Genomic DNA, 22,241 nt, shown 5'->3' on the forward strand with positions numbered 1-22,241 from the left:
AAAAAAAAAAAATCAAAGCTAATAATGGAATGGTCACCTTCCAGGTACCTGGGTTAGCGGCAAGGAAAGATAATATTAAGACATGTCTATTCTTTTTTCTTTTTTTTAATTGAAGTATAACTAACGTACAGTATCACATTAGTTTCAGGTATACAATATAAAGATTCAACAACTCCATACATTACTCAGGGTTCATCAAGATAAGTGTGCTCTTTGTCCCTCTTTACCTATTTCAACCCTTCCCCACCCCCCCCACCCATGCTTCCTTCTGGCAACCACCAGTCTGTTCTCTGTATTTAAGAGTCTATTGTTTTATGTGTCTCTTTGGTTGGTTTCTTAAATTCCACGTGAGTGAAATTACATCGGATTTGTCTTTCTCTGTCTGATTTATTTCACTTAGCATTATAGCCTTTAGGTCCATCCATGTTGTTGCAAATGGCAAGAGCTCCTTCTTTTTCGTGGCTGAGTAATATTCCTGTGTGTGTGTGTGTGTGTGTGTGTGTGTGTGTGTGTGAGAGAGAGAGAGAGAGAGAGAGAGAGAGAGAGAGAGAGAGAGAGATCTTCTTTATCTATTCGTCTATGGTGGACATTTGGGCTGCTTCCAGAGTTTGGCTACTGTAAATAATACTGCAATAAACAGGGATATAGATCTTTTTGAATTAGTGTTTTCATTTTCTTGGGTAAATAGCCAGCAGTGGCATTACTGGATCATGTGGTAATTCTATTTTAAATTTTTTCATGAACTTCCATTCTGTTTTCCACAGTGGCTGCACCAATTTGCGTTCCTACCCATGGTACATGAGGGTTCTTTTCTCCTCACATCCTGTCCAACACTTACTATTTCTTGTGATTTTGATTTTAGCCATTCTGACAGGTGTAAGGTGATCGCTCACTGTGGTTTTGATTTGTGTTTCCCTGATGATGAGTCATGTGGAGCATCTTTTCCTGTGTGTTTGCCATCTGGATGTCTTCTTTGGGAAAATGCTTATTCAGGCCCTCTACCCATTAAAAAAAAATTTTTTTTTAATGTTTATTTTTGACAGAGAGAGAGAGAGAGAGAGAGCATGAGCAGGGAAGGGGCAGAGAGGGAGGGAGACACAGAATCCGAAGCAGGCTCCAGGCTCCAAGCTGTCAGCACAGAGCCCGACTTGGGGCTCGAACTCACAAACGGCAAGATCATGACCTGAGCCGAAGTCGGACGTTCAACCGACTGAGCCACCCAGGCGCCCCTGAAAGCAGCATCTTAATGGTCCCTTCTCGTTATTTGTGGTAGTTACGTTTTTTTTTTTTTAATATTTATTTGTTTTTGAGATAGAGAGAGACAGAGCATGAGTGGGGGAGGGACAGAGAGAGGGAGACACAGAATCTGAAGCAGGTTCCAGGCTCTGAGCTGTCAGCCCAGAGCTCAATGCAGAGCTCAAACTCACAGACCGCAAGATCATGACCTGAGCCGAAGCCGGACACTCAACCGACTGAGCCACCCAGGCACCCCTCCTGTGCCCATTTTGTAATCAGATTATTTACTGTTTTCAGTGTTGAGTTGTACAAGTTCTTTACGTATTTTGGACATTAACCCGTTATCAGACATATCATTTGCAAATATGTTCTCCCATTCGGTAGGTTGCCTTGTCCTTTTCTTGATGGTTTCCTTCGCGACGCAAAAGCTTTTTATTTTGGTGTTGTCCCAAGAGTTTGACTTTGCTTCTGTTCCCCTTGCCTGAGGAGGCATAGCTAGAAAAAGGTTTCCGTGGCTGATGTCACAGAAATTACTGCCTATGTTTTCTTTTAGGAATTTAATGGTTTCAGGTCTTGCATTTAGGTCTTTAATCTATTTTGAGTTGTTTCTTTCTGTGTAGGGTGTAAGAAGGTGGTCCAGTTTCACTCTTTTGCATGTCGCTGTCCAGTCTTCCCATCACCGTTTGTTGAAGAGACTTTTTCCTCATTGTAGAGTCTTACCTCTTTTGCTGTAGATTAACTGACCATGTAAGTGTGGGGTTACTTCTGGCCTCTCTATTCTTTCCATCGAACTGTGTGTCTATTTTTGCACCGATACCATACTGTTTTGATTACTACAGCTTTCTGGTATATCTCGAAATCTGAGATTGTGATGCCTCCAGCTCTGGTTTTCTTTGTCAAGATTACGTTGGCTATTCAAGGTCTTTTGTGGTTCCACACAGATTTTGGGACTTTTTTGTTTCAGTTCCTTGAAAAATGGTGTCGAAAACACGTATATTCTTAAGTCTCTGTTTTAAGGCTCCAATTCCTTATTTTTCCTCCACCATATTTTTATTTTGTGATAACTTCAGACTTGCAAAAATGCTGCAAAGATAGTAGAGTTTCCATATATGCTTCACCCACCTTCCTCTGATGATAAAGTACCCACGGCACGTCTGCCAAAACTAAGAATTATCACGGAGGGATCAATGATTTAGCTATCGTTATTAGCTAAACTCCAGACTTTATTCAGATTTCACCACTTTCCTACCCCCGTCTCTTTTCTGTTCCAGGATCCGTTCCAGGCTCCCATGCTGCATCGGTCGTGTCTCCTGAGTCTCCTCCGGTTTGTCACAGCTGCTCAGTCTTTCCTGGTTTTCCACGACCTTCGAGCTTCTGAAGGGTAGTGATCGGCTAGTTTGTAGAATATCCCTCAGTTCGGGTGTGTCCGATGTTTTCTCGTGCTTAGCCTCAGTTTGGGGGAAGAATGGCACAGGGCTGCAGTACCCTTCTCACTGCCACACGTCAGCTTCCCTGAACGTGGGCGATGCGGACCCTGATCCCTTGGTTAAGGTGGTGACTGCCAGGCTTTTCTCTGATGAAGTCACTGTTTTCCCCTTCCCATTCCCTAGTTTTGGGAACAAGTCACCAAGTCTGGCCTGCACTCAAGGGGAGAGGGGGTGAAGCTCCATCTGTGGAGGGGCAGACTATCTACAGATATGACTGAATTTTTCTCTAAGAAAAATCATCCCTTCTCTCCACTTATTTATCCAATCATCTCATCATTATTAGTGGGGACTCGTGGATATTTGTTTCATTCTTTGGATTATAATCCAAACTGTCGTTATTTATTTTGTTGCTTGAATGATTCCAGTTTTGACCACTGGGGCCTCTTTCCGGTTGGTTCCTGAGTCTTTTAGACATGCCCTCCCCTATCTGCCACCCGCTCCGCCCAGCACCTGCTTACTTTCTGACACTCCAGGGCACTCCAGGCTCCCCAGTGGCCCGGGCCCTAGAATCGGCCATTTCTCTGAAGGTAGCCCCGGGTCCTCCTGGCAATTAGAAACCAAGATGTGGGTGCTGGGTGTGCTTGTGTACCGGAGCGTCCCTGTCGCTGGGCCTCTTGGTGGACAGAGGCGGGTAATACACGTGTGTCTGTCTCTGCTGACCCATGTGTATCCACTACCTGTCATCGTGCTCCACTGTGTGTGTGCGCGCGTGAGTGTGCGTACAGAGACACGCTGAAACAAACGTGAGTTCACGTTAATGCTAATTCCACACGAATTCCCACACTAGGCACCAAACTGTTGTCTCCTCCTTCCAGCCTGTCACCTCTATTCCTAACACTTCTTGGCTACTAGTCCTGGACGTTCTAGATCTCGTTCTATATTAAACAAGAGGCACAGATCATGACAGAACACCTTATCTTTTCTTTTGTTTTCTGTTCTCTTCTTTTTTTTTTAATTTTTTTTTTTTAACATTTATTCATTTTTGAGACAGAGAGAGACAGAGCATGAACAGGGGAAGGGCAGAGAGAGAGGGAGACACAGAATCTGAAACAGGCTCCAGGCTCTGAGCTGTCAGCACAGAGCCCGACGCGGGGCTCGAACTCACGGACCGTGAGATCATGACCTGAGCCGAAGTCGGACGCTTAACCGACCGAGCCACCCAGACGCCCCTGTTCTCTTCTTTTTTGAGAATTGTTTCTGGTAACTGTTAACTATGTCAATGAACGTGTATGTGCACATCATAATAACAACAACAAAAAAATCAAGGCTTAGCAATTTATACACCTTTCCACATTTTTACTTGGAAGTTGGTTACAGAACGGGTTAAGCAAACAATGCTCCCTCCCCAGTGGGGCTGGGAAGAGGCAGGGCAGTGAACAGACATCTGAGGCTCTGAGCCAGGGGTCCACCTACGTTTCCTCACAGGACCACTCCATAAATATTTTAGGCTTTGGAGGCCTCACGTTCCCTGACCTGAGAGATCTGGGGATTGTTCTTGGCTCCTGTCGGACCACGACGACAAAGATCATTATTCTGATAGCATTTACTGACTGTTCACCCTGTGCCAGCTCCTAACTCCTTGCATCTGTACTGACTTCATTCTTACAACAGCCTTGAGATACGGTATGCTCTATGGGCACGACTAAACAAGGACAATGAGGTTCAAACCCCTATTAAAATTTGGTTAAAAAAAAAAAACCTGTCTTCGTTCTTGGTCAGTTCCATAGCTGTGACCTGAATCATGGCAGACCACCAGTAATAACAGCTCGGCCTCCCTGGAGCCTGGGCATGGGCCTGTAACCAAATTCTGGCCACTAGGATATGAATGGAAGTGATGTGCACTGCCTCCAGATTGTTTTAGTAAAAGGAGGGGGCACACGCTTCCCTAGATGCTTGCCCCCTTCCCATTGCTGCGAAAGGTCATGAGCTGGGGCAGACACTTTGGACTGTGAGATAGAAGCCAGTACGTGGAGAAGAGCAAAATAAATCCCTCGGTCAGTCCTGGACAGGCGACTTCCGAACTGCTGATGGAGATTCATTTCTATCTTGTGTAAAGTGACTTATTTCGGGTTTATCACAGCGGCTTAGCTTGGATCCTAAGTGAAACATTTCAATATATGCCCTTTATAACCGTAAGAGTAAGCATACTTTAAAATTATATAAAGCAGAGTACATACCTCAGGAGAAGCATGAGAGGCAAAGAAGTCTTCCTCTTTTGGTGGAGAGGACAAAGGCGGAACCACACAGCTATCAAGCCACAGCTAGAGCAAAAACATAAAGTGTGTGCTGAGTCCTTCACCCGGCTTTAAAAGTTTTTCTTTAATACTCTCACTCCCTTTCTAGAGATCTGTTTGCTAATGATTGGTACTTTCCGCTATTATACAATCAGTTAACAGGCCTACACGGGGCCCCTGAGCACATTTCGGTTATGTATCAACCCAGTAACTTTTGCTTCCAAGCCTTGAGGATGTCAAGACCAGGTTCACAAGCCGTTTCTGAAAAGGAAAGACGGAGGGCTTAATATCCAAGTGCATATTGTATCTAGAGTATCATCAATCCTCATTTTTAGTGGATTCCATGTTTGCAAATTCACCTACCTGCCACAATTTATCTGTAACCCCCAAGTCAGGACTTAAGACACTTCTGCGGTCCTTCATAGACATGTGTGGATCAGTAAAGAATGTAGGTCACCCCGAGGTGCACGTTCCCAGCTGAGGCTGAACAAGGTGACGCTCTGTCTCCTTGTTTCAGCTCAAACTGTAAGTAAGTGTCCTTTTTTGTGGTCGATTTAGCGACACATCTTTCACATCGCTGTGCTTTGTTGGTGATTTCATTGGTTAAAATGGCCCCCAAGCCCAGTGCCGAAGTCCTACCTTGTGTTCCCAAGCACAGGAAGGCTGTGATGTGCCTTATAGAGAAAACACAGAATGAGGTAAGCCCCACCCCCCACCCCTGGGCATGAGTTACAGTGCTGTGGACAGTGAGTTCAATGTTAATGAGTCAATAATTATATATTAATGATATATTAAATATTATATATATATCTATAGATATATCTAAATATGTAGATATCTATAAATATATCTATAGATATATATATTATATAGAGATATATATATCAATATACTATTAATTATTATATGTTTAATTGCATATTAATAATATATTCAGCCTGGCTGGCTCAGCCTGCTTAAGCATCCTACTCTTGATTTCGGCTCGGGTCATGATCTCAAGGTTCGTGGGTTTGAGCCCTGCATCGAGCTCTGTGCTGACAGTGCGGAGCTTGCTTGGGATTTTCTCTCTCTCTCTCTCTCTCTCTCTCTCTCTCTCTCTCTCTCTGCCCCTCCTACTCCCTTTCTCTCTCAGAATAAATAAACTTAATTTTTTTTAATTTAAAAATTTAATAATATATTCGATAAGGTGTCCTTAAATAGTATCACATGTAAAATAAGGTTATGTACTGATCAGCTGATGGGAATGTTGTGACCACTCACAGGAACCTAGCCCTCTATCTCTCCTAGGAGTGATGTTTCTGCATTTACTCATTCAGTGCATCACTTCCATGAACCTCAAGAATCGACTACACATGGTTTCCTTGCAAGAGAATCCAGCTAGAAGGTTTTACTGTTTGGGATAGGTAACACCACTTTAAAAAAAAATTTTTTTTTTTTTTTACTGCTTTTATTTATTTATGAGAGAGACAGAGTACGAGTGGGGGAGGGGCACAGAGAGAGAGAGAGAGACACAGAATCTGAAGCAGGCTCCAGGCCCTGAGATGTCAACTCAGAGCCCAATATGGGGCTTGAAGCCATGAACCACGAGATCATGACCAGAGCTGAAGTCGGACACTTAACCAACTGAGCCACCCAGGTGCCCCTAAATTCTCTTTTTTACATTTTTATTCACTTTTGAGAGACAGACAGAGACAGAGTGCAAGCGGGGGAGGGGCAGAGAGAGGAAGACTCAGAATCGGAAGCAGGCTCCAGGCTCCGAGCCATCAGCACAGAGCCGACACGAGACCCGAACCCACGAACTGTCAGATCATGACCTGAGCCGAAGTCGGACGCTCAAATGACTGAGCCGCCTAGGAGCCCCCAAAACCACTTTTTGTACTGAAACGAGTGTTCATCTGCCGGAGGCGCTCCAACCCACCCGTGACTTACATCAGTGCCATGCTTCCGCGTTGCCTGGGAGGCCAGCGACTTGATTCTCTCCCGATAGAGCTGAGCAGCGCGACTGTTGTACTTGGCATTGGTGTCATTGGTGGCACAGCCGTGTTGATGGAAAAAGGAAGACTACAGAGGAAAATGCATGAATTAATAGCAATGCGGCATTAAATCTCACCTGTGACTGAAAACATTACTTCATGTTATGAAGGAGTTTTTGGGAAATACTAGTGAAAACAAAAGTAATTAAACCACATAATTTACAAAAAGAATTCGTACTACCTAATTTAAAGTCAACTCCTCCTTGTAAAAGGGAATGCTTTCCACACATTGAACATTGGTATTTTTGTGTAACCGGGCATGAGGCTCACGGTACAAAATGACAAAGCTGTGACCCTTCATTTCTCCATCAACCCACTTTGGTCATTCTGAATTATTCTGTTATTTGGGGGGACGCTTTCCACTCTGGACTACTTTTAGCTCATGAGAAATTCATTTCAATTTGAATTCCTCTAACTTGGAATTTCTGACAAATTGGTTAACAGGGGCCACGCCAACCATCACCTTGTCTAGTCCTGTTTCTTCGTGAACAGAAACCACAGCATAAGCATGAGATAAGATAAATGTTTCAACAGTTAGAGGAAACTGTTTCCAACCACCTCATAAGGGTCGGAATTCATATCTCAATGAAAGCAGGCATTCTAGAAACCTGTGTGACCAATCCTTGTATTGACCCAACTGGATTAATCAGATATACCGGGTTTGTAAATGAAGTTTAACATATTTGAGGCTCTTTATTTAGGTTTGTAAGGGAGGGTAAAGAGACCTGCTCTTTTAAAACTATAAGTTAATTGGACACTTGAGAAGTTATGTTTTACGCAGAAGTTACTAAGAAAGGGGATCTCCTTTGTCTTGTTCGGCACTGTATCTCAGCACCCAGCCCAGAGCTTTGTGCTTACGAGGTATTTAAAAGATTTGGGGATAGACAAGTTACCAGGGCCATCCACTCCCAGGCCCGTCGTCTTGTCTTAGCTACTCAATAGGGCCTCCCAAAGTCATACATGCAAATACCCAACTTCCCTCCCCGCTGATAGCGAGAAGGGAGACAGCGGGTCTGCGATGAACTTACTGCGTGAGCATTTCCTCCAACTTGCATGCATCGCAGCTGAAACCAAGACCAGTTCGAGTCCAGCTCAGTAGATCTAAATGGGGAGAATGTTCTCAAATGTTAACACGTTCTTCCCCCAGAACGGAGCCACCAAAGTTTTGGAAGCAAGAGTTCCCTTGATTTTCAGCATCCTGAAGACTTCTAGGTCTGTGTTAACAGTGACAGGGGATGTGCTGGGCCTGCAGAGCCTGTGACAGTGATGCAAACAGCTCCCGGCCCCTCTCATCCTTCCTGGCAGCCATGTTTCCGATGGCCCAGCCACACGCTCCCCTCCACGCGTGACCACAGGTGGGCCGCCCCAGGCCAGGAGCACTTCCGCTGCTCCAGACAGCGCCTCATCTGGGGCTCAGGGACAAGACGAGCTTCCTGGGCCGTTGGAACAACTGTGACTCCTCGCCTCCCATTCTCAGTGGCTTATGATCTAAAAATCGGTAACGTCTCTCTGCTCAAAACAGATGTGCTCTTCTGATTTTTCAGATCAGCTACGCATTTGTCCAGTCCGACCTCTAACAGGAGCCTCGGGGACGCTCACAGTCTCATCAGCAGGCAGAAGGGACCTAACCAACACCACCGCCATCAGGGAGGGGAGAAAACTCAGGATTTAGTGCTCCTGACGTGAAAGCTGGAAGGGCCTTCTCCCCTACCATACCTCATGCTCTACTTCTCTGCAACCTGAGACCAAATCCAGGCAAGGTAAAGGCAATAACCGTACTTCCCAACAATAACAATTCGCCGAGCGATCACTGTAAAGCAAGGTGTGATATTCCAACAATGTTAGAAGCCTTTACATTAAATCCGTAGGTAAGAGCAAAAAGCAAGGCTGTCCCATATGCAACAGCTTGTCCCCCACTAACTGTAAAGGAACGTGGACATTTCTGAATGGGCGTAGGTAGAGTACCTGTACAAAATAGGAAGGTAAAAAAGAAAAGACGCCTCTTTTCCTTTTACACTGCCCTCCCGTTTGCCAATTTCTATGCCTATTTGTATTGCTTATTAGCCTTTGTAAACGTTAGAATGTTATGTTGAAGCCAATAGCTACCCTAAAATAACAACACTAATACCTATCATTACTTGCACCTGTAACAAATCCACTCCGTGTCAATACATAAAAAACAAAATTTAATCTACCCTTTATAAGCAGCAGGTTTCCCAAAGACAAAAATAAAATCTTTTAGAATTTGATGACCAGGCAGTGTGACTAAATGATATACCTTGTTCTGAAATCCTTTTTCTGATGGATCTTAGCCACATGTTCACGACTCTGCATCAGACGGAGTCAGGTACCACCCCCATCCCACGCTGTCAGAGGATATGGCAGGTAACAGCACAGCCTCTGGAGACAGACTGAGACAGAACAAAGCTCAACTCTGCCATGGCTAGCTGGATGACCTCGGAGAAGTTACTTAGCTTCTCTGTGCCGGCTTTCCTCATGTGCAAAGCAGTGATAATTATAGTATTATCTATCTCACTCTTGCAGAAATCAAACAAGCTAATATCTGGAAAGTGCCTGGCTCGCGTATGGCTAAAATTCTCACCATCGCCATCACCATGATCATGTTAACCCTGTCACGCTGTGTCAGGTCAGAAGCAGCGAGCTCCAGAGGACAGGAATGTCCCACGTTTTTCTGCCACACTCCTACAACAGGCACATAACAGGTACCTGAATTTGGGCTGACTTAATTAGGTCCTAAAACTGAGGCTGCAAGTACTTGGATTTGCTAATCAGCCTCAACTTTTGGTCTTAAACTATCTTAAAAAAACAAAAAAAACAAAAAATAGGGGCGGTTCCGCCATTTAAGGGTCCAACTTCAGCTCAGGTCGTGATCTCACGGTTCGGTTCATGAGTTTGAGTCCCAACTGGGCTCTGTGCTGACAGCATAGAGCCTGCTTCAGATCCTCTGTCTCCCTCTTTCTCGGCCCCTCTCCAGCTCGTGCTTGCTCGCTCTCTCTCTCTCTCTCTCCAAATATTACTCTATATATTCCTTAGAAAAAAAGATTAAAACGAATTGTTCCTGAACTGGGTTGTGGAGCCTGAAACTAGTCAACCTTTAGAGGAAACTTAATTGCTCACGAGTGCCCATTCTTACACGAGGAGGTGACTTCACTGTAGGTGATTTCTTCCCTCCAATGTAGATTGAGAGACACGAAAGGTAATTGACAGTCTGTGACAGCGCTAAGAAAAAAGTAAAGCAGAGGCAGTAAGAAAAATGGAAGAATCAGTGACACTTTAACAAAGTGGCTCCTGTTAACAGCCAAGTCAATGAGAAAAGACGTTTCCCACAACCTCTGTAATCCTTACATGAGTCCAGTATAACCTTCCCAAAACTGCACGAATGAGCTTCCCTAGTGGCTGCCAGAGTCAGTAAGCAGCACATTTAAATAGATTTTAGAAATCAGAAGGAATCTCACCAAATAAACATGACAAAGCTATCACGTAATCAAACATTTTAAATGGAATTTCATTCACCTAGCACCGTTAATCTAGACTTTGGCTCACAGACAAGCCCGGGAACAGCTTCAGGAGCCGCCTGTTGCTAACTGGCTTGGCTGCTCGATTGAAGGCCACCACGCAAGGCGTTGCCTTCCTACCCGAACATCACAAACGTTTCTCCTCTGGCACCCGCTGGGCGGGCACACACACGACTCAGACCTGATCGCTGGCGGCATCTGCTGGGGACTCACCATGTGCCAGGCTTTATGTGGGTTCATCCGCTTTCTTCTCCCAAAGCCTCTACGGTGACTCCCCGGCTTCTCATCCCCACATTCAAGGGAAGGAAACAGAGACACCGAGAGGGAAGCAGCACACCCAGAAACAGTCGGGGTGGTGCTGGGCTTCAGCCCCCAGCAGCCAGGCACAGTGCCCTCTCTCCTCACGCCTGCCCAGCACCGCCTGGCCAATGTCTGTGGGCACCTTCTGCGCCCGGGGCCCAGGTCGGCCTTCCTGCGTTCGCCCCTCAAGGTCTCAGCAGTTAAGTACAGGCTCTTGGCCTGGCAGTCAAGACCCTCCACAATGTCCCCCAAATCTTCCCCTTGAAATCCTATGTCTCTTCATTTTCCTCTGCCTAGACAAATGAGCTACTAGGGGTCCCCCGGGTGGCTCAGTCAGTTAAACATGCGACTCTTGGTTTCAGCTCAGGTCATGATCTCCAGGTTCGTGAGTTCAAGCCCTGCATCGGGCTCTGTGCTGACAACAAGGAACCTGCTTGGGATTCTCTCTCTCCCTCTCTCTAGTCCTCCTGCGCTCTCTCTCTCACAATAAATACATTTTTTAAAAAAGTAGTTACTTGGGGCGCCTGGTGGCTCAGTCAGTTGGGCGTCCGACTTCAGCTCAGGTCATGATCTCGCGGTCTGTGAGTTCGAGCCCCGCGTCAGGCTCTGTGCTGACAGCTCAGAGCCTGGAGCCTGTTTCAGATTCTGTGTCTCCCTCTCTCTCTGACCTTCCCCCGTTCATGCTCTGTCTCTCTCTGTCTCAAAAATGAATAAATGTTAAAAAAAAAAAAAAAAGTAGTTACTAAACAGTTCACTTTTTCCAGCCTCTATACTTTTTCAAAATATTTATTTATTTATTTATTTAGAGGGAGAGAGAGCATGTGCGCATGCGTAAGCCGGGGGGGGGGGGGGTGTGGGCGCGGGCCGGGGGCGGGGAGAGAATCCAAGCAGGGGTGCTGGGTTCGATCTCACATCCTTGAGATCATGACCTGAGCCAATATCAAGAGTCAGTAGCTCAACCGACTGAGCCACCCAGGCGCCCCATATCTTTTCTCAAAGCCTGAATGCTGACCTCCTTTCCCCTGCCTTGTTTCCATGATCAAAATCTCACCAAAACTTCGAAATTCATTGCAAATGTTACCAGCTCGTGGTCAACTTGGACTGACTTTCCAACCGGAAGTAGAGGCAGTGCTGTTTTCATGTCCTATGGGGCACTTTGCAGTCTATCTTTTTGTTTCTTTTTTTTTTTAATTTTACTTTTTTAGTGTTTATTTACTTTTGAAGGAGAGAGAAACAGAGTGTGAGCGGCGGACGGGCAGAGAGAGAGGGAGACACAGACTCCGTGGGGCTCGAACCCACAACCCGTGAGATTGTGACCTGAGTCGAAGTAGGATGCTTAACCAACTGAGCCACCCAGGCCCCTACAGTCTATCTTCTTATTCATGCTGTACCGAAGCCTGTCCCTACCCTCCTACTGGATTCCATTCACCTTTCATAAGCTCATGAAATACTTAACAGTGAACCTGAGAGGAAACAGAGCTGGAGGGAGAGGAGCACGGGGAGGCGCAGATGCCCCAGGAGCTGAGGCCCGGAGTTCAAGCCCCGGGAGGTGGTGGGCAGGGGCCAATACAGTTACATCCTCTGCAGTCAGCTCCAAGGCAGCTGGCCATTTCCGTGGACGCCTAACCCGCCTTTCCCTTTTTGGTTGGCAAAAGTTCATAGGTTTTTTTCCTTCGTAAAATTGTTGACTTGAAATTCTACTTAAAAAAAAAAAAAACAAAAAAAACCTCCATTTAAATAAACATTCCACCCATGCCAAATTGTTCATCTGTTCGTGACTGGGAGGTGGGACTGTTGGGGGGGGTGGGGCGGTGCGTGCGTCTGGCAGGGGAAGAGGGTGTAGAGGGGCAAGGGATTCTAGAGGAAGGACTTTTCACTTACTTTATGAACTTTGGGACTGCTTGGATTTTTTTTTTTTCCCCAATGACCTAGTGTTTGTGATTTCTTCCCACCAAGAAAAAATTTTAATGAGCAAACCTCCGCCTCTTAAAAACAAAAACCCTGCTGAGTACTCTCACCTTCCTTGACTTCATCTTGCCCAAATCCTAGACTGCTGCCCTCCGGTTGTATAGGACTTTTGGACAGTTGTTTCTGAATCATTTATAAACACTGCGATTCATAGTTCTATTTATCTGACTTTTAAAAGGCTAGTCATTAAACCTACAGCAGCCCAGACAGACCCTGCTGTCTAGCCTCATTATGATCTGGGTCAGTCCTCCCCTCACCAGGGAACACATCAGAAGACCGCCTGATTGCCTGGAATGGTTTATACTGGAGGTGTGCTTTGCTGGAGAGGCAAAGGGAGGGCCAGATTACAAGGGCGGGACTTGGCACAGAGGAAGAGGGACAGAACACAGTGAAGACAGAAAGGAAGACCAATGGAGTCCAGACTTCATGAGCTCTGGGCAGAGCAGCTCACCTTATGGTAACCGGTAACAACCAATCCGGGGGGTGGGGGGGTGGGGGGGAGGTGGAGAGGAGGGAAGTACCCCAAAAAGAAACCTGCCCGGGCAAGTAAATCCCTCAACATTTAAAGAAAAGGACAAGAACAGGACAGTGTATTCAAAATATTCTGGGAGCAGCATCTAAGACAAAAAGACAAGAAATGGATAGATACTCTGAAACCAGGAAGAACACAAAAGAACTCCCTTTTCTAAGTAATTGCCTACGGAGTTACGTGGCTATAAATATTTAGCCCATCAGCCTCTACAAACTGATTTCCGGAAAAAAGAACTCACGAAAGTACATCAGGAATGTTGTTGTTTTTTTTTTTAAGTGAATATATTTTTAAAAGAAAATTATATTATTTTTACTATGTAGTTTTTGTGCCATCATAGAAAATGTCTCATTACAAATAATAATCGATTTATCTCATAGGAACCAATGTTCTTCATAGTAATAGTATTATATCGATGTTCCTTAAGTCATAAGGAATGGAGGGGGGGGTTGCTGACGAGCAAGCCTCGCTCAGTTCCAAGTGCTGAGCCTGCCTGGGGATCCTTTTATTATTTCAGATTATTTTATTTCACACAAGGGCACTTCAGCCTCCCACCGGACTGTGGGGCTGTGTCCAAGGGGGCCACACGCAAAAGCCCCATCTAGGCTGCAACCAGACTGTCCAGAGTAGAAGATATGTACTCCCCAGAGGGAGCCAATGGCAGCCCACGTCTGCAGATTAAAAAAAAAAAAAAGACTTTCTTTTTACAAGCACATGAAATTGCCACTCAAACTCCCAACACAATCATTCACTCAGGCTTCGTGACGTCAGCGGCCCTGGGAGCCAGAGCTGTAGGCCTGTGCTATAACGAGCCTTCTCGCCTTTTTCAATCTTTATTTATTTTTGAGAGAGAGAGAGAGAGACAGAGCATGAATGGGGGGAGGGTCAGAGAGAGAGGGAGACACAGAATCCGAAGCAGGCTCCAGGCTCCGAGCCGTCAGCACAGAGCTCGACGCGGGGCTTGAACTCACAGCCAGGAGATCATGACCTGAGCCGAAGTCGGACGCGCAACCGACTGAGCCACCCGGGCGCCCCGCTTCTCGCCCTTTGTATCAGCTCTCCTCCAGGCCCGTAGCACCCCAACCCCCTGCTGTCGCTGATCTGCTGGTTATTAGAAGGTGATAAAGGGAAGGGAAGAGGGTCTCAGATCCTCCCTCCTGACTCTGTCTGCAGCACCACAGCCTCAGATCTCTGACACAGAGCTCTACGGAACAGTCAGCGAACGGGAAATAAGTCATCTTCCAGGTTACCTAACTATAAAGATTTCGATCCCCGCGACTCCTCGTCGGCCTCTCATTCTACCTGACGGCAAAGCAAACGTAAAGCAGAAAAGGGGAAAAGAGCCGCTCCCACCCATGACGAAAACAGACTCACTCACCTGATAAAGCTCAAGTGGACCCCGAGTGACCTGTGTGACCCTGAGCAGTCGATGCAAAGGAACACCCCGTAGGTTATACTCGCCCAGCTGGGGTTCTTGGCCCCACAGTCAAAACACACCTGGAAGACAATTTCAAAACTCAGTTATTAATTCATCCCTACCAGCTAAATGAGCCATCTCACAGGCTGCGATACATGATCTAGCTTGAAAGCTGCTTAACGTTCACAATTTGAAACGGGTTAGTACAAAATATCTCACCTGGTTTTTTTTTTTTAAAAAAAACCTCAACATTTGGGGCGCCTGGGAGGCTCAGTTGGTGAAGCGTCCAACTCTTGGTTTTGGCTCAGGTCTCAATCTCACAGTTTCGGGAGTTCGAGCCTCGCGTCAGGCTCTGCGGGGAACCTGCTTGGGATTCTCTCTCTCCCCCTCTCTCTGCCACTCCCTGACTCACCCTATCACTGTCTCTCTCACAATAAATAAGTCAACTAAAAAAATTTTTTTAAAAAACCCTGAACTTTCAATTTCTTTATTATTACGTTACAGATAATTATGTATTAATTAGGCACCAGCAGGGCTCCCTACCAGTCACACGAATGAACACTAACCAGGGACGTCCCCCTGGTGGGAACACTCAAGGCCTTGTGGCCTCATGGCCTTCCAGCCAGTGGCTCTCCACCGGCCCCCAGCCAGCTGAGGCGGAGGGGACGGGAGCCACCCTCACTTGCGCGGGGTGACCTGTGACCAGTAAGAAGGCAGAAGTTTCCAAGATTAGATAATAAAAGACGCCGTGGCTTCCTTTCTGTCTCTTGCCACCTCTCTCCCCTGGAGCACTGGCTCTGGGGGAGGCTAGCTGGCAGGTCTGGGGGACACTTGAGCGGCCCAGGGGAGAGGCTCAAAGTGGTGAGGGACGGACGCCCCAAGTGCAACGAGCCGGTGAGGAGCAGGGGCCGGCGGAGCACCTCAGGACCGAGCTTGAGAGTGGGGAACCCCAGCCTGGAGAGACGGCAGCCCCAGCAGACGGCCTGACGGCACCCTTATGAGAGAGCCAGGGCCCTCCTCCCTCAACACTGACTGAGGTCAAACAGTCTTCATCTGAGAGCGTCTGGCAACAGGAGCATACAAACGACTTTAAAATATCCAGAGTTTGTCACGGAATTTAATATTTATAATTAATTAAAGTCAGAACAACAGAAGGGCACGGGGCGCCTGGGTGGTTCAGTCGGTTGAGCGTCCGACTTCGGCTCAGGTCGTGATCTCACAGCTCATAAGTTCGAGCCCCGCGTCCGGCCCTGTGCTGACGGCTCAGAGCCTGGAGCCTGCTTCGGATTCTGTGTCTCCCTCTCTCTCTGCCCCTCCCCTGCTCATGCTGTCTCTCTCTGTCTCAAAAATAAAAATAAAAACATTTTTAAAAAATTAAAAAAAGAACCACAGAATGGCAAAAACTCCACTAATAAGAGAACATTTTTTTTTTCTTCCAGAATAAGAGTCCCAGGTTTTAAATACACTTGATAGACAGAGACGCCTATGGGAAGTTTGTCCCAACTACAGTCATCAAGAAAGATCTGGCTTCTGGCCTTCTGAGGGCAACGCGAGAGTGAGAACACGAGCAGATTTTCCAAAGGCCCTCAGCACGACAGGCTCACACGAAGTATGGGGTTAGAGTGACAACTGACGTGGAAGGTGCCGGTCCGCTCCAGTGTTTACTGACTACCTGCTGTATGCCAGATACCATGGTAGGCACTAAGGTATTTGGGAACGGATTCCACAAACACCTGCTGGGTCCCTGTCCCCTGCCAGGCCACCTGCTGGCCTTTCTGGAGCTCACTGCGCAGGGGGAGGGTAGGACACAGAAATTAAGATGCCCCATGGTGACAGCCAGTCGAGTAAGGAATCCCCTTCCGTGGGACCCCAAACAGTGTGACCAATTCTGCCAATGGCGCTGTCCCTCTGCAAGAGGCCACCCGTAGTCCCCCACTGACTCAACCAATAGTTGTGCACTTACTACCAAATAAGGACCAGAAACACGGGAAGCAGACATCCGAAGGGGGTTCAGGAAGAGTCTGCTCGCGCGGAGCCCGCACATGCACCCACAGTCAGCAGGCAAGACAGTTAGTTATAGGCGGAATCTTAGTAAGCAAGGACAAGAGAGAAAAAGTTTTCTAGACAGCGCCCAAGAGGCAACTGGACTCTCAAGAACAGAATCTTAAGGCACAATAAGCGGCAACAGCCTGCAGAGGAGACGCCCCGCGAGGAAGGTGACAAGGGAGATGGTGCACGGCCCAGAACGGGCAAGACTGAGAATCTTCCCGATGTGGGCTTGTCGCGTGGCTGGGGAGAGTGCAGACTGGCTTCTAACAGGCTGGTCTCAGCACCCTCGTGACCAGCAGCTAAGATGAGAAACTGCCAGAACATAGCTCCGTGAGGGGTCCTATCTTGTGCACCCGAGCTGAGCACGGAGCCTGGCACCAAGTAGGCACCTACTGAATGCAAACACAGGTTGTTGGACAGTGTGTAGGGGCGGTTGAGATCAGGTACTGCGGGGTGTGAGACCAGCAGGCAGTTAGCGATGCAAGTCTGGCTCTCACACATGCTGGAGCGGGAGGCGGCTTTGAGAGCGGGATTGCACTTGGTTGTGATATGCAGTCCCACAGCAAAACTGAGATATGGTTTTCTTTTTCTTTTCCTTTCTTTTTTTTTCTTTTTTTTTTAGTTTACTTATTTATTTCAGGAGAGAGAGAGAAAGAAAGAACGAGTGGGGGAAGGGCAGAGAGGGAGGAAGAGAGAATCTCAAGCAGGTCCCTCGCTGTCAGCACAGAGCCCAACTCGGGGCTCGATCTCACGAACCCCAACTGTGACATCATGAGCTGAGTGGAAATCAAGAGTTGGACGCTCAACTGACTGAGCCACCCAGGCGCCCTGAGATACGGTTTTCTAAGCAGAATATCACTTCTCATGGTGATGGAAAGCAACTACCTCTAACAGTTGGCTTTGCCTACTGACGAGAGTAACTACTAGAGAAGTAACAGCTAACGCTGTGTTTATTCCACATCAGGCATTGCTATTGGCCAACTGGACCATCATAACAACCCTACGAGAAGGCATTATTATTATCCCCATCGAGGCCAGCTTCTGGGCACACGTGTGACCTATATGGCTGCCCAGGGCCCCACGGCTGCTTAATGCTCTGCTGTCCCATCTTGAAATTCTCAACACTTTTAATTTTTTAATTTTTATTTTAGAGAGAGAGTGCGCGCGCGCACGAGCAGGCAAGAGGGCGGAGGAAGAAAGAAAGGGAGAATCTTAAGCAGGCTCCACGCTCAGCATAGACCCCGACACAGGGGCTCGATCCCACAACCCTGGGATCATGACCTGAGCCAAAATCGAGCCGGACGCTCAACCGACTGAGCCACCCAGGGGCCCTGAAACTTCCAACGTTTTTTAAACAAGGGCCCTGCATTTTCATTTTGCACATTTCGTATTCTCCGCGAAGCACTTGGTGTGGGTTTTCACCCCCATTTTAGAGAAAACTAAGGAATTACGAAGTGAAGTATCACAGCTGAGAAGCGGGATCTTGGGGACTCTACACCCCCAGCGGTCTGCCCCAGGGCTCACTCTTCACCCCTCACCACACTGCCCTCTCACAGGCCAGGCTGTACTTTATCTGTCTTCCACCCGCCAGACTGGAAGCTTCCTGAGGGCAGGAGCCTGTCTCTGGATCCCTCAGTGTGCCCCACCGCTCTGTGGACCGCAGCCGCCCAGCGGACACTTGTTGGCGGAACAACTCAAGCAATCGAGCAGTAAAACTCGAGCAGTAAAACACAGAGAGACCGGGAAGGACTTCTCAAACTAGAAAACAGACCCTTCTGAGTTAAAACCTTGATCCACGGTAAATATTCGTCGCACACGAGCAGGAGACATCGGATAACGTATTCTTAAAGTAAACCACGTGGTTTCTTTTGAAGTACCTCTTCCGTCTGTATATCTTACAGCTCTCTCCATTATAGCCCCTTCTTAAAAATGCTTACGGTTAGGGCACCTGGGCGGCTCAGTCGGTGAAGCGTCTGACTTCAGCTCAGGTCATGATCTCGCGATTCGTGAGTTCGAGCCCTGCGTCGGGCTCTGTGCTGACAGCTCAGAGCCCGGAGCCTGTTTCAGATTCTGTGTCTCCCTCTCTCTCTGCCCCTCCCCCGCTCACGCTCTGTCTCTCTCTCTCAAAAATAAACATTAAAAAAAATTTTTTTTTAAATGCTTACTGTTCCCCAACTCTTCCACATCACTAAAACGAGTTTTCATCTTTGCTTATCTAATGGTTTCTTCCTAAAGATCAAGTGAAAAATTCTTCATCAAGAAAGGTAGCACAATGCTGCGGAACATTACCAGAAAATATTTTTGCTCCACGCTTTTATTAATCCTGTTACGGGACATAACATTTTCCACGGGTGTGTGGGTTTGTGACAATAACAGTAACAATCAACTAGCTGACACTAGTGGGGACCGGCACATGGAGGTACTGTTCCAACTGCTTTTCTTGGGTTTTCTCATTTAATCCTTTGCAATAACCCTCTGGGTTAGAGCCTGCTCGTGTCTCCATTTTCCGCTGAGGAAAATGACGTACAACGTGGCCAAGGAACCTGCCCAAGGTGACATAGTTACCAATAAGCCCACACATATCCCTCAAAGGGTCCTAAAGACGATGAGCTCTTCCTTAAAAGAAGGCACCTTCGGGGCGCCTGGGTGGCTCAGTCGGTTAAGTGTCCGACTTGGGCTCAGGTCATGATCTCACGGTCCGTGAGTTCAAGCCCTGCGTCGGGCTCTGTGCTGACAGCCCAGAGCCGGGAGCCTGTTTCAAATTCTGTGTCTCCCTCTGTCTTGGACCCTCCCCTGTTCATGCTCTGTCTCTCTCTGTCTCAAAAATAAATAAATGTTAAAAAAAAAAAATTAAAAAAAAAAAAAAAAAGAAGGCACCTTCCCTTCGATGAATTCAAAGAGAAGACACACTGTTTCGGAGATAGAGCAGACAAAAAGTGTAACTTCTACACTGCCAGGCGCAGACCCTAACCTTGTCTAGCTCTAGGGCAACCACTCTTTGTAATAACAGATGAATCTAAATTTGAAAATCAAGAAAACGGCCAAGAAATGGGCACTCGAGAATTCCCGGAGCCTGTCTCCTCCTCCGACTTCCCTACATTCATCAGACAATCCCTCCAATAAGCCGTTTCCTTTCTCATCTTCCTAGTCTGTAAAAATACAGGCTCCCTTCCAAGGCTTAGGACAAAGACGTCTTAATTTTGCGAAACTCGGGATCTTTCCACGCCGGGACGCCCCAGCTCACGACCATGATCGTTAACAGCTGTTCACTTTGGAGGTGACAGTGGGGAGCCCGACAAACTGCTGCCACGGTGAGGGGAGGGGAGAGTCCACGCTGACGCCCCGACAGCCCTTTGCACTGTCCAGGTTCCACGCTGACCTGTGATCCTCAGGGGAGTGTGTCACGTGAGCGCGATGTGTCATCACAACATCTCCAGCCGGTTGCGAAAAGTTGTAAAAGTCAGAGGAGAAAACCACCTCTGAGACCAAAAAAAAAAAAAAAAAGGAAAACCCCAATCTCCAAACTCTCCGAAGATTTTGGAGAGACCCAAAGGGAAGAAAGAGAAGGGGGTGTATGGTGGGCCTTCTTAGCAAGAGAAAAGAGGCCATTGAACACACACCACTTGGCCGCTTTAGCGGACAGGGAAACTGAGGCTGCCATCAAAACCCACGGGCAACCAAGCAGGCTCCAACAGGCACCCCAGGAACTTCAGCGGTCAGCTCCAGTGTGCGGGGCTGGGGGTGGGGGGTGCGGGGTGGGGAGTGGGGTCGCACGAGCTTCCCCACGCGCCCAGCGCTGCCAGCTGGAGTTTCCGAGCCGGTGCATGCGTCCCAGCTGGGTCACAGGTGGCCTGCGGTGTCCGCCCCGCTCACAGGAGCCCCTGTGTATGCCCCCCAGCCCTCTCTCGGGGCCCCGAACTCGCCAGCAGCTCTCTCCAGAACTCACGGGGTCCACTCCGCCACCCTGCCCCCCGTGTGTGCTCCCCCGCTCGGTGTCAGGAACCACAAGGTCTGTGCCCCCCCACCCCGGCCCCCGGGACCCCCAAGTGCCCGCCCCGCCCGGGGCCCCGGTGTGCGCCCCCTCCCCCTCTCCCTTGCTGAGGCTGGGGGCGGCGCGCGGCCCGGACTCAAGCGAGGCCCAGGCGCCGCCGCAAGTGCGACGTGTCACAGGCCGGGCCGGCCCCTCCTCCCGCGGCCGCGGCCACTGCCGCAGCAGGGGCCGCCCGCGGGGTTCGGCGCCGATGGCCAGCAAGCCTCAACACGCCCGGCAGCCGTTACCTTATTGGTGGGCACCGAGCGGAGGCGCTTGAAGATGGTCAGGATGTCTTGCTTGCTGGGGTCCCCCATGGTCACCACAGAAGCGAGGCGCCGCCGGCCCGGCCAACCGGGAAGGACCAAGCAGGAGCGGTTGCCGCCTCCGGGAGATAGACGGTGGCCGAGGGGGGCGGGGCTGAGCGTGACGGCTAGGCCCCGCCCCCAGGCCCCGCCCCCGTCCCGCCCACAACCGGAGCTCACGCGCCGCTCTCTTCTCGCGGCCTCGCTCCGCAGCGCCGCTGGCTCCGCCCGCTCGGGCCCCGCCCCGGCGCTGTCCGCGCGTGCGCAGGAGTCTCGGGCGCCTTCTTCCGGCCGCCGTCTGCTCGGGGCCGAGCGAGGCGAAGCTGGGCGCGGATGGGTTTGGTTCCCGCGCGCTGGCGCTTGGGACCCGCCGCCACTCGGGCTGGTGGATCGCCACGTCGACCGACGGTCGACTGCGTGCTTGGCCGAGGTCTTCTCACCTCGTCCTCGTGAGGGCGCAGGACCAGTCCCTCCAGGTGGCAGAGGAGGAGACGTGATGGCAAAGGGCCGACCCTCCACCTCCCGACGCTTGTCGCTTGTCACCTTCCTTCCTTTAAAAAAAAATCTTTTTTTTCATTAAGGTGAAGCCGACCCCTGGGGTGGGGAAGCTTTCATCGCCCGAAAATTGATTTTCTTAGAGGATCTGTTTGGGTATCGGGTCAGCGAGAGAGGGCCGTTCTCTTGAGGCTCAGCCCCAACTGGTGAATAAACCAGAAAAGCAGCGCGACTTTCCCCAGCGCCCCGGGCTGCAGCCCACCCTTTGGCTGACGTTACAGAGGGTTTGAACTCAAGGAGGGGCGCCTGGGTGGCTCGGTCAGTTAAGCATCTGGGTTCGGCTCAGGTCACGATGTCACGGTTCATGGGATCGAGCCCGGGATCCGGCTCTGCACTGATGGCGAGGAGCCTGCTTGGGATGCTTTCCACCACTACCCCCCCACCCCCTACCCCACTCTCTCAATAAATTAGTAAATTTTTAAAAATATAAATAAACTCGTGGAGAAAGGTGCCTCTTTCACCGTCTGGGTGTCGAGCCGCTGGGAAATTGTCACCTGAGGCTGGGGTGCACCTGGGTGGTGCATGCACGTGCAAGGAAAACGGGGCAACCTTAGCTCCAAGC

General features: G+C 48.8%; 1 protein-coding gene across 1 annotated transcript in view; it reads right to left on the bottom strand.

Annotated features, from left to right (window-relative positions):
• Window positions 1-21,246, bottom strand: part of ARFGAP3 (ADP ribosylation factor GTPase activating protein 3) — a 54,735-nt gene extending 33,489 nt beyond the window's left edge. The window contains exons 1-5 of the mRNA XM_027070565.2: window positions 21,068-21,246; window positions 14,702-14,820; window positions 8,019-8,091; window positions 6,887-7,018; window positions 4,901-4,984 (exon numbers count right to left, since the gene is read on the bottom strand). Of these exons, the coding sequence (XP_026926366.1) occupies window positions 4,901-4,984; window positions 6,887-7,018; window positions 8,019-8,091; window positions 14,702-14,820; window positions 21,068-21,136 (477 nt within the window). The 5' untranslated portion in view covers window positions 21,137-21,246. The remainder of the gene's footprint in view (window positions 1-4,900; window positions 4,985-6,886; window positions 7,019-8,018; window positions 8,092-14,701; window positions 14,821-21,067) is intronic.
• Between the last annotated feature and the right edge of the window lie 995 nt (window positions 21,247-22,241).

Source organism: Acinonyx jubatus, chromosome B4, assembly GCF_027475565.1.
Source record: "Acinonyx jubatus isolate Ajub_Pintada_27869175 chromosome B4, VMU_Ajub_asm_v1.0, whole genome shotgun sequence".
Taxonomy (NCBI): Eukaryota; Metazoa; Chordata; class Mammalia; order Carnivora; family Felidae; genus Acinonyx; species Acinonyx jubatus.